This window comes from Equus quagga, chromosome 10, assembly GCF_021613505.1.
Source record: "Equus quagga isolate Etosha38 chromosome 10, UCLA_HA_Equagga_1.0, whole genome shotgun sequence".
Lineage (NCBI taxonomy): Eukaryota > Metazoa > Chordata > Mammalia > Perissodactyla > Equidae > Equus > Equus quagga.
In genome coordinates, this window is record NC_060276.1 from 5,631,147 (window position 1) to 5,644,548 (window position 13,402).

Sequence of the window (13,402 nt, forward strand, 5' to 3'; positions counted from 1 at the left end):
TTTAGAGAGAGTTATCTTTCCTTTAACTACCCTTAAAATGGTCAGGGCTGATTAGAGTTTGACTATACTTTTGTTAACATGGTAGGGAGCGCAGTGGTCTGGGTGCCTCATTGTCATGAAATGAGCGGGCCAGGCATCTCATCTACTGCTCTGATGAGGCTCACTGGGGACCGCTGGGCTTCATGTATCTCATTCAGAGAGACTTAACTCTAAATGGCCCTTACCCTCATTGAGGACTTCTCCTTAGGTCATTTGCAAGTCATAAAAATCATTTAGAGTGTGACACTGTAAAAGAGACAGAGGAGATATTTTATCACTTCAGACTTGAGGGATTTCTTTCTTTTCCATGGTTGACTTTTTAAATAATCTGCTCACTTCGAATACTCTTGTTAGAGACTGAATGTAAGTTATTAGGTCCTAGACTTTCAAACTGCCTACAGAGGCCAGGTCTCCATGTGGTCATTTTATTTTACACGGATTCGAGCATCCAATCCCATGGCCCATGAAATACCATGCCGATTAAAGGTGTTCTCTGGTCAAACACATGTGGGAAACCTTGGATAAGACCAAGTTCAGCAGGCCTCTTTCGACAGGACTTCTTGGAGCCTGCATTATGCGAATATGCAAAGGGGCGCTCTAGGAAAGCGATGTGGTAGTGTATGCCAAACCCCTTTGGTGCTGGAGCCTTTTCTTCCTGAAAGAGATAATCCCACAAGACAAGTGTTTGGCAGAACACAGTACAGAGTCCATCGCCTTATCATTCTGAGGGAATGTCGTGATTTCAGTGACATTCTACAGGTCTGTGATATGCATGTGTCCAAGGGCATCACACGAGATACAGACTCCATCCGCAAAATTACCTTTGGTCATAAGGGGTCATTTAAAAGGCTCAACCCAATGTCCTTGGAGCCACAGTGTTCTCCTATCTAACATGTCTCTTTAAAACTCTGATGATGTGGTTTCTTGACCCTCATTTCACAAATGCACAAGGCAGAAATGATGGGAAAAGGTATCACGTGTGTATGTGTACATATGTGTATGTATAAATACATATGTATAATATATGCAACGTTTATAATGTATGTGCATGTATGCATCTATATCAAATGTTAACATCAAATATTTCCTAAAATAAACAGAATTATAAATCAGGATTTCAAGCTTTGGCTTTCTTTTAAGAGGTGGAAGAACCATATAAATAATCTAGCTGAGGTCTGTAGCAAGGAAAGAACACGCCCAATTCATATCATAACCTTGTGTCAAATTCAGGACTAGATCCCAGGTCCATGGATTCTTTGTTTATGTTTAATAATTTGGAGATTAATTGATGATTCACAGTAACAAGCTAGAGCTCTTAAATGCTATTTGACTCTATGCCAAGCTAATCTCTTTCATCTGGATAAGCCTCAACGGCCCTAAACCATCATTTCTTCTGGCCTCAAATGACCTTTGACTACCTGCCACCTCAATACCAGTGTCTCAAACCAGCAGTCTTTAAAGTCCTGGTACAAATGTCTCCTTCCCCAGCCCCCTTCTGCAATAGTGACAACGAGAAGTACTTTCTGTCCTTAGAGCTTCCCTCATACTTTATCTGTCCCCTACTTAACAAATGTATCTCTATCTTGTACTTAGTTCTTTACAAACTGATTTTCTCTCTCCTACTGGACTCTAAACTCCTCGAGGGTAAGACCTGTGTCAGATTTATTTTTAATTCCCTCAGCATCTATCACAGTTCCCAGAATGCTGTAGATCCTCAATACATATTCATTGGAGGAATAAATGAATAATACACAAACATCACGGGCAGGAAAGTCTTTATGGCTATTTGTCATTTTCAATAATGAAACCACCGTATCTATAAGATGAGTTGGTTCCTAAATAAAGCTGTAATTTCCTAAGCAGGGTGAATTCTGATCCTGATTTGTGAAAGACAACAAGCACGTTATTTAACATTGTTAAAGTGTAAAAAAGCAAGGAAAAATTTTATGCTTGATGACTGCTTGCTGTTTCCCTCTCTCTCTGTCTCTCTCTCTTTCCCTGTCTCTCTCTCTCTCTCTCTCTACCTCTCTTTTGGTAACAGATGTCAACCTCGGTTAGATTCAACTCAACTTATTAGTGCATGGCTTTTAGCCAAAAGCAATTCACATTTGCAGAAGTGTACTATCACATATGTCTTAATAACAGAAACGTGCTTTTAAAAAAATGTATGTGATAAGTCACATATGGTAGAAAAAATCTGTACATCTCTCAGGCCTTGTTGTCACAATGAAAGCTTGGAGATAATTGCTGCAGAACATTAATATACAAGTGAAAGTCTCTCTGACACATTAAAGAGCCACAGTTTGAACATACTAATCAAGCTTTGATACCGGCATGGTTCCAACAGACTGAGAAATACATGGGCATCTCTTGTCCTGATCACTGATCTTAAGAACATTCAATTTTGATTCTTATCCTCAGAGGTAATATTTAATGTTTCAAGGTAAAGTCATTAGCGTATCCAGGTACATTACGTGCTTACATTCACTAAGCATATATTTAATTTCTCCTTTATATGGAGTGTAATTAACGCGTACCACAGTCTCCCTATGGTGATGAAAGAAGCTTACAACCATGAAGGTATTAAAAATAAATTGAACAAGTGGTTGAGAAATAGGGAGGGGGAGGTGAACCTTTAGAGAGGAAAATATACAAACTACATGGAAATTGTGAATCATTTACCACCACTCTAGTTGAAAGTTTATTTAGCCTTATTTAGATCTTGAGAAGTTACAGAATTTTAGAAAATGCACGTGACTTTTGCAATATATCCATCCACACACAACTTGGAAGACTAGCAGTATGCTCTAGCTATGTGTTTGTTCACTGGTTTCTGAGGCATCACTGCCCTGTCAATGATCTCACATCCATAATGATTTTCAAAGATAGTGAATTAAGAGTGGTCTCTTTGCTCTGAATGAGAATTAGGTGGTATATCAGCCCCAGAAAGCCCAGAACACACAATAAGGGCTTGGTGAACACCTACTCGATGTTTTAAAGGATAAAAAGAGAAAGCGTTGATAGTTGAACCATCACAGTCATGGAAAAGCTTACATCTGTGCCTTTTTCTACATGATCAACTAGAGTAAGGGTTAGCAAAGTTTTTATGTAAGAGGCCAAATAGTAAATATTTTTGTTTTTGTGGTTTGCACAGCCTCTTTCACAACTACTCAACTCTGCCATTGTAGCACAAAAGCAGCCACAGACAATACGGAAACAAACGACCGTAGCTGTGCGAATAAAACTTTTTTATAGACATTGAAATTTAAATCTCATATAATTTTCACTTGTCATGAAATATTCCTTTTCTTTTGATTTCTTCCCCAACCATTTGCCAAACTCTGCATCCAATCACACATATGATCATCTTTACCAATCTGTGTTCATACTTTAGGTGTAAAGGATGCCTCCAGACCTCTACTTTTCCACCAAGACTGTACACGCTTTCCAACCAACAAGCAAATGTTAATTCTTGCATATGAGATCAAACCAGTAACTGGTCGGAGGCAAAGTAGCTAGAAGGAACCAGAGCAACATGGGAACATTTGACGTGTGGCGTAAGTCAAGAATAAGAGACTAGATGACTTGGTCAGTTACAACACACAGGCTCTTCTGATCTGACACTCTACTAGAGTAAAGCCACCAGTCCTATTAAGCCTGCAGGCCAGGTTCCTGAAAGGACTGTTTTCTGGGATGTGTCCAATTTGTTTACTTGTTCATTCATTCAGAAAACATGTATTGAATCCTTACTTTATCTGGGGTCTCAGTGCACTGTGTAAGTGGAATTCTCTGACAGACATCAGAAACGGAAAAAGGACCACTGTACATAAAACTTTTAAGAACTCCGCTTCTGCTCTGCTGTCAGGCAGTGTAATTGAACCAGGCTCTGGAATTTCTGTCCCTGAGCCAAGGTCTTGAAGAGGCCTCTCTTCTTAAAGTGCCCAGATGGTTGTGGCTGGGCAAGTGAGTTAGGTTTCGTGAGCCCAAATGCAACAGGACACCCAAACTCACACTGAGAACAGTACCTAATTTAATTACAAGACATTTCTAAACATCTACCAGTTGATTGTGACTTAGGCTTATTACCAAGCAGATTTTCGAATATATTTAGAAATAAAAAGCTTCATATTCTAGCACTAATCCTTTGGCTCTTCTAGTTTTCCTGTTTTCTCTTTGTAATGTTCCTTAAAGGGCTAGACATTAGATTGAGTCTGCACTGTGAATTAAGAAGAGCTCATAAAAAAAATAGAATTATCTGTAGTGTTGAATCCTCACAACGAGCAGAGAGAAAACTGGTCCCACGTCCAGCTCATGAGAGTGCGACTTAATGCAACCCCACACACTGCCAGTGGGTCACCTTGTGCACGTCAAGATGGAGCTTAGGACTCACTTCCTATCGAGAGGGCTTGAACTTGGAGATGTTTGTCCCACTGAGGGCCTAGATTTACACTCCTCCAGCCCTTGCCCCATGCCTTGTGACCTGGGGCATACATCTGTATGCAGGTGGACTAGAGGGAGGGGTGCAGTTGGACTGGGGAAATGAAGATCACTAATGGCCCACTCAAGGACTGGAAATCCTGGCCTTGGCCTCATTAGGGCCCTCCTCTAATCCGTGGAGCTTGCCTGCCACGGGCTTGCAGTAGAGAAGCCTTCTGGGCATAGACAGAAAAGAAATTAGGCTGCAGAGGAGATTTCAACCCCAACCAAACAACCAGACAAAAACTCAGCAACTAAAAATACTCCCATGGGATGACTACAGCATACCACATGTCCAGACTACAGACGCACCTCCAGAGGCTGCAGGAGCCCAATAACGAACATTCTGTGGTCTAAGAAAAATCAAATTTACAAACAAAGTTCACAAAACCTTTTGGAAAAGTGAATTAGAGCTTGGATTTAATGGTGTGCTAACCACTACCCGGGTGACTTGGAAAAATTAATTCTTTTACAAACATAAACACAAGCAGTCTTCTTGTCATTGGTATTAACCGATCCATTCTCCCAGGAACACTATTAAAAATCAATGCACTCCCCATTTCTGCATTTGGTACCCACTATGATGGAAGTCAGCTGGCATAAAGCAACACGTAGTTCCTAGAGATGTGATATTTCTAGACTGATAATAACCCAGCAAATAGAGCAGGTCTTCCCTAGGCCACATGGCTGGCGGGACTGGTATGCATCATAACACTGCAATCAGATGTCACAAACCCAAATGACAAGACGGACATCCTTCTTAATTTGAAAGTCTCCCTTCTGGAAAAGACAGAACGTCTAAGATGTACTATATTTAAAACAGTGCTGTGTGGCTTGTTTATAATTTAAGAGTATCCCACAAAATGGCTTGGAAATAGCTCTCTGTTAGCTAGAAAGACGTTTAGTTAAATATATTTTTATGAGATTTTCATTAACAGAGTAGCAAGGCCTTGATGCCAAGGTGTCAAACCTCCCCACGTGGCTGGAAATCACTTGGCACATTTTCAGCCATTTACGTCTCTGTCATAGGTCCAAGGTTTGCAATTAAAAATGTAATCTTTTTAGCATGTGCAAAACCCAAAGGCTTGAAGTACTATGCATTGAATATGACTGTAATAGTATTTGGCAGCTATTCACGGATGGCACAGATTAATTTATGTAAACTGGGCACAACTTGGGGCACTTCCGCATCAGGACCACAGCAAAAAATAAAAGCTGGTCTTTGCTTATTGGGGTATTTTTTTTTGCTTGTTTTCATTTTTAAATTGTCATGAATAGAGATTAACTCAAAATCCAAGTCTCTTTTGTGACCTTATTTTTTCACATGCATGGAGTCCATTAAAATTAAAATTTCCAACGAATAAAAAAATAACTTACTTCACAGGATTATTCTTAGGTTTTGCCTTTTCAACAGCCTGTAAACAGAAGGAAAAAAAGGCAATTAGACAACATGAGCAGGCATAATCTTTGCAACTAGTTACCAAAACAATAAGCAATATAAAATGCTCTTCAGAAACATAAGGAGCTAACGGAAGCAGGCTGCTGGAGGTAAGCAGACAGGAGACGCAGAAAACAAATTTTCTCTCCTGAGAAACGTGGGTGCCTGTCCAAGAGTAGCTTTCAGACACAGGCGGGCACTGTCGGGGCTGCTGGAAAGTTCAGCTGTGCCCATGAGAGTGGGGCCCTTAGGTTCACAGCTCAATTCTCCTCTGCCCGCCTTTCACTCTAACCTCACCCATTGTGTGAGCCTAGTGGGGCTCTTATGACAAGGCGAGGAGGTTGGTGTGGAGGGAGTGAATGGTCATGGGCATATGGAGTTTTAGATTTGTGGTGGGGAACCGTTTACCCTGTGTTACTATTGACACCTGGCTGCACCTGCACAGTGATAGAAAGGCCAAAGTATCCATTTCTAAAATCATTTTTATTAGCAGACACCACAAAAGGGCAAGGGATGGCCGACTGCATGGATCAATTTTTTCCCATGGAACCTTTAAGAAAACACACACCAAATCATCGAAATGAGGAAATCTCTGGGCCTCTCGGCCTGCGTCGCCTTAGACATGGAGCCTGGTTCCAGTTTATTGCTGAACCCATTGATCTGTGTACCGTCCATTTATCATTCATGAAAAGAGCTAGTGATCTTCACAGTATATTAGAAGAAACAACTCAGATCATCTGTCAACAGCCCTCTTATTTCTGTTTCCCTCTCCACAGGGATTGCATCTCCTTCGATTCTTCTGGAATTAAAATGTTGCTAAGCAACACAGCTGGGGGCGCTGATGGCAGCATGGCTACAGTATATCAAACTGTTTAAGCACCTGGAGGGGTTTAGTGATGATTTTTTTTTTCATACTTCTGTAGCATAATTATGTAATCAGAACCAAATTTGTACTTCCCTAGACTTTTTCAGGCTGTAGAAATAATGCTTAACATGGGGAGTGTTGAAGCAGTGGTTTGACAACCTCAGGGTTCTTCAGACTCTTTTAAATAAAAGTATCCATTTGGAGACCTTTATATTTGTGAATCCTGGAGGTGGGTGAGGGCTAAGAGAGGAAGACAATACTGTTGTAAATTAGAATGCAAAGGCAACCACTTGTAACAGAGACAATTTACAATCTAACATTGGACTTGACATTCTGGGTGACCAGTGCATAAGCATACTGAACCCTTATATGCATAACAACAACTCAATGCACTTTGAAGCAATTTTTTAAAATAAATGAAACACTTCCCAAGTTTAGACATTACTGTTGGAAATCCAAGTCCTTCTCATGTCTATTAAGTCTCAGGTTCTGTTGCTAGATAAATACTCATTAATATTTGGGCACTTTTTTTTGGCTCAGTAGGCAAAAATCATTTTCTCACCATCTGTGCCTGAGGTTCAATTTTGGCAAGTGGAGAATAGCAAGAAAGCTAGAGAATGAGGTAACAGATGAAAACGATAAAACAAGGAATATGTGTCTAGCTGGCCCGAGTCATGTCTCACATGTGTTTAGGTTATGAATGCAGTTCCTGTAAAGGATGCTGAAAGGAAGAGAGGGATGCTGGTGAGGAGTGGTGGGTGGACATCCACCTTCACTAGTCTGCCTTTTCTGGCACTTTTCTCCCCCAATCCTGGCTGGTTTGGAATAGGATGTGGTAGTGTGCTGAAGACATGTCATTGTGGAAATCACATGGATCCACCTGTCTTGATCCCTGAAACTCCAAACAAGTCTGTTCTAGAAGACTTAGGTTATCATAAAGTAATGGGCATGGTGTTCAAGTGGTTTCCTTTTAAAGCACGCTGGATGTAACAGTATGAGCATGCCACTGGCAGAAGATGGGGAGGGGCGAAATCAAAGCGACATTGCTTAACCTAGCTCTGATTCAACGACATGTTTTTTGAAAATGCCCTCTCTTCGCTGTGCTCCGGGATTGCCAACTAGACCCAGTTATTTTTCTCTGCTCAGGAGGAACATGATTTCGTTCAAGGCCAGTTTCTTTGAAACATATGTCTTTTTATACAGCCATTATAGGAAAATAACTTCCTTCAAATTAATTTTTCCAGGTTGCTTGGCTATTGATTGAAAATATCTGTGCTAAAAGGTTCTCTTTTCTTTGGAAATTAACTCGGGATCATTCCAGAGTACCAACAGCTCGAGTCAGATGTGCTCATGTTATCCTCCTGTGTGCTCAGTACCTTTAATCTCTAAACTAAATGGTTGCAGGGAGTCTCTGCCAGACACAAAACACAGCTCACAATTTGTGTTCTTCACTTTCACTGTAATTTGTCTTTTATTTTTTATTTTTATCTTTTTAAAGATTGGCCCTGAGCTAAAATCTGTTGCCAACCCTTCTTTTTTTTTCCTTCTTCTCCCCAAAACCCCCCAGCACATAGTTGTATATTCTAGTTGTAGGTCCTTCTATACCTGCTCTGTGGGACGCCGCCTCAGCGTGGCTTGATGAGCAGTGCTAGGTCCACGCCCAGGATCCGAACCGGCAAAACTCTTGGGATCCTGGGCACAAACTTAACCACTCGGCCACAGGGCAGCCCCTTTGTCTTTGTTTTAAGCATGCTATTGGGAATTATTAAATTAAGAGAACTTGAAGAAAGGTTAAGTGAATTATTTGTGCGCAAAATATATATGCCTTTAAGGCATAAGAATTAATCTACAAAACATACAAGAGAAAATTCCTCTTTTGAAATTATAGGACATGAAAAGACAATCCCAAATTCCAGCTACATGTGCCAGAATGTGAGATATTCCGCAAAAGGAAGGGAATCAAAATGACATGATATAGTGTAATTCACCAAGCACGAAGAGGGTTACATATTGGGATTACAGCTAATTTTGAGTTGAAAAACATACATTAAAGTAATTTGAACTGATTGGAAAATAGAGGCTACATAGTTAACACTTATGCTGCTTTAATTTGTAATGCCTATATGCTTTTTAAAGCCTATATTCTACTTATTTTGTGCCATGTTTCCCTAACATAATAGTTATCTTGCCATTAAGGAAGCTCTAGTATAAGAAAGGATGATAAAATATATTAAAATGTTAAAAAGAATAGACTCCAATATGGTGTAATCAGAGGCGACGGGCTAGGGTGGGAAGAGTCTGTGCTAGAAATCCAGAAACCTGTGTCCCACTCCCAGCTTTGCCACTTACCGTTATCACGACATTAGCAAGGTGTCTGACACCTCTGAGCTTCAGCTTCCTCCTTTTAAAAATGAAGATAATCAGTCCTGCTCTGTCTAAATCAAGAGTGGTTGTGAGTAGCCAACATCCATGACAGTGCTCTAGAAAACAGAGCACACTATGCAAACACGGTGCATCTTGATTGTGACTGCTTTCCACACTGGCATTGGCATATAAACTTTTACAGCCAGAGAGTTCATGGGCTTCCTGACCAGGTTGCAGCATCAAACCTATGTAGTTGTTCCAATGAGGATTATAGGAGTCACTCTTTTCCTCTCTCCATATCAGGAGTAGTTCTGGAGTGAATAGAATGCTTCTGTCTGGGCAGTCCTACGCGAGGAAGACTTCGATGTGTTGAGATCCTGACAGACCTAGCCCAGCAGTAGAGAGGGTCCTATACCTTCACGCAGGCCTCTGCCCTGAACCTTCTTAGGGGCTAGTGTTGATGGTAGAGGGGTCAGGGCACCTGAGGCGCTGTGGGGGCACAAGCACGCGTACGTGCACTCAAACCTCTCTCTCTCTCTCTCTCCACAAGGAAGCCTAAGAAGTATCCCTCTTCTCCAGGTGACTCTTCCATTAGCAGTCCTGCCTCTCACACCTCACTCTATCAGGAGGGTCCTTCACTTTTTCACTAACATTTGACCTGGAGGTTGGGAAGTCCTGAAGATGCTACCCCTGGTGAGCCTCCTCCATGATATGTATCTCCAGAAAGTATATGCCACAGAAGAAGGCACTTCTCTCACTCAAGGAGTGTTTAAGAGCTGACTCTTCTCTCGTTACCAGCATTGTACTATTCGTGGTATCCTGCTAAGCAGCAAATTTATCTCCTCAGGAGGAATGATATGGCTAAGGGCATACTCATAGTTGCTCACTCATTAAATCTATCTTCCTAAAATAAGAAGGGCCTTGTCTTTCTGTTATGTAGAGAATCCTTTTGCTGCACTGAAGCTGAAGTGACTTGGGGACCATACTCAACTAAGTGAACCATAAAATGTAGAGCTATCATGAAAAAATAGAGAGAAAGAAGGAAAGAAAGAAAGAAGGAGAGAATGTGGTCATCTATTGAGTCGCAACCTCCACGGCATACATTACATCATATTTCTTGAGGGAGAAAATGCACATATGAGGCACTTAGGAAACTTTCTAGTCATCTTTTATGTACTGATCGAACTTCTTTTAAATTCTGACCCAGTGATTACATATCATTAACTGTTATTCTAGTCCCAATAGACACATATATATATTTATAAAAAATTTTAGAGAATATTTTTGGGCTTTTAAGGAGCATGCTCTGAATAGTTATATCAAGACTATGACATTACTCGCCCCCACTCTGAGATTTACGGAAAATAAACTCAATGTAATATGTTTCCTGTTCATTGAGACTGTCAAAGTGAGCCCTTGGATGGCCTAGAGATATTGTAGCAAGGCTACAGATTCAGGTACTGTTTTCTTCCTTAATCAATAATAATGCTGTCAGTCAAGCAGAAAATGTGACTCTATTAGCATTGCTCTATATGGCTTCTACATTTCCTGCTTATATGTTTTTTCCTGGCACTATACTAATAGATACACTCAAGCAGGGTCTATACAATACATTTCTTGATAAAAAGTGAAAAGTGAATCATTCAGATAATTTCAAATAACTGGATATTAGGCATTATGGAACAAGACAGAAGGACAATTGGTTGCATTGGTTTTGTGTTTCTATGTTTTAACTTTTTTTTCACTTTTGACAGCACTATTCTACAAGACACAGCCATATCTTAATCTAGCGGCATGTATTGGTAAATTGCATCGATTGCCTAAGTTCAGAAGAGAAACTCCTCTATTAACAAATGAACTCATCATTAGGGTATTCAGATGGTCTAAAATCAATACCTACAGAATTGGTTAAATCAATTAAAGAGACATATACTGAGAGCACTTGCCCAAATATAAAAATGAATGGGTTAATTACAGCATTTAAATAGATTTCACTGGAATGAGTAAAATAGTAAGAGGCTATATTATATTCTATAGGCTAGGATTTCAGCTGGCAGCATGCATGCACAGCCAGGATTGCAGATTAAGAGGAGAAAATGTCACTCAGCATTTTGCAACACCTGGATGCCTGCCTGAATTTCTGACCTTACATCCAGGGACTGCAATCTTTAGGAAAACACTACCCATGATATTTAACCTTCTGGATAGGTGCCTGGAAGGAAATGTGGAAACGTTCTGTATTTGAACATCGAACCTGTAGGAAGCAAAAACATGTTCCCTATCCATAGAGTATTGGTTTTCTCCCATTTTAATTTAATTCATTGTTTTCTATGCATATGTGAAGTAGGGCTGTGCTAGACATAACGGGGGCAGGAACAGAATTTTGACAGGCAGAGATTGGAGGAAATGTGTTCCAGGTGGAGAGAATTGTGTGTTGCACCTAACAGTCACTTAATAAACATAGGGTAGATAAACAAATTGGGGATAATTGTGGAGTCTGAGAGGCCTGAACACTGCCCTGGGTTTGAAAGAGTACCGGAGGGTCTCAAATTCTGTGCAGAGGATAAAAGTGGCCTCTGAAGGAAAAGCCGAGCTCCAGGACCATGTGCATCTGGATCTGTCCTGCAACTGCATGTGAGGTCATATTCACACCCCAAAGAGGAGGGAGTCCAGAGCACCGGCAGGGTAAATTTCCCATCCCGCTTTCTGGCAGAAGGCTGTGCTTTTCTCATTCTTCCTGCAGCTACGGCCGAGCTTGATCCTTATTACTTCTCACCCAGACAACGGCCACTGCCTCTTCACTGGTCCGCTGGTCTCCCTTTTCTTACCCCATTTTATGCTCCACTTTGATCATGTCACTTTTTCTCAGAACCCTTCATGGCTTCCCATTACTCAGTGAATTACTTAATCAACTTTACCCACTCTGCCTTTCAAGACCCTGCCAATGCCAGCTGAACATCGGCCTCATAGCGGGTCCTATTTGTCCCTGCGTGTGTATTTCACTAAAATGGCAACGAGTAGGAGTTTTTTGAGTGTCTGGTCCAAAGATGATGTGACAACAGGATTTAGAAGTGCATGCATCCCATTAAGGCTTGCTCCCTTCAAGGCTTCTATTTTGCTGGATAGAAAACCCTTCAGCAAGATCCATTTGTCAACTGGCAATTTTGTTTATAACTAAAGTTTTGGCATATTGTAACTTAATGAAAAATGCACTGTCTTTGGCGAAGATGTATGTTTCACTCGCAAGAATCATCTGCTGACACTAATCATTCTCTAAGTGGAGTAAATATGGAAACACCAGGTAGAACATTTCAGTATTGGCTTGAGTTATTTACTCTTCCCATTAGAAGGGCAAATGTAAGTGGCACTCAGTTACTCTGTTCCCCTGGTGTTTGTGAATTCAGTTGAATTTTCAAATCAGCCAATCTGATCCCTCTTTCCCCAGATGCTAGGCGGGCACCCATCACAAAATGACGTGTGTCCTTTGATAGGAGACAATCAATACCTAATAGAGGCTCTCTCCCTACCATGTGTAACCAGGAAAATGGGAAGAGTATTCTTAGCACATAGTAGGTACTCAATCAAGTAAGTATTCCAAAACCTACATGAGAGCGAATATTGATGATGCATCTTTAGCTTTAGCAAACTAGTGTGTTCAGGCTTTCTGTCTTTAGAGCACGTTCTTCTCTGGATGAGGATGCTGCATCCACCTTGAACCACATACCTGTATTAGAAAAAACAGTAGTCTTCCACCTACTCTCACACTGCTACCATACTCACAACACTTCTGATGTGTGGGCTTTTTTCCAACCCAGCAATTCTGTGACACCAGCCGGGGGTCCTACAATTTAACTCAGTTTGGACACTATCTATCTGGCGATAGTGTCAGATCACAGGTTAAGGTTTCAGTCCCACAAGACTGTCTCCTCCTCCCCTTGAGATACCAGTTGCAAGTCTGAGTTGTCATCTGTGCCTCTGACCAATCAGCTGTAAGTCAGAGGGTCCCATGGCCCCCTCCTTGGGTTGGATTAATTTGCCAGAGTGGCTCACAGAACTCAGAAAACCAGTTACTTAACGTTTACCAGTTTATCAAAGGATATGATAAAGGATACAGATGAACAGCCAGATGAAGAGATACATGGGGCAAGGTCTGGGAGGGTCCCAAGCATAAGAGCTCCTGTCCTCAGGGAGTTAGGGTGCGGTCGCCCTCCCGGTACATG

General features: G+C 41.1%; 1 protein-coding gene across 1 annotated transcript in view; it reads right to left on the minus strand.

Annotated features, from left to right (window-relative positions):
* The window catches only part of AFF2 (ALF transcription elongation factor 2), a 158,285-nt gene that overhangs the window by 88,392 nt on the left and 56,491 nt on the right, over window positions 1-13,402 (minus strand). Inside the window, exon 5 of the mRNA XM_046672537.1 lies at window positions 5,893-5,930. Within this exon, the coding sequence (XP_046528493.1) occupies window positions 5,893-5,930 (38 nt within the window). The remainder of the gene's footprint in view (window positions 1-5,892; window positions 5,931-13,402) is intronic.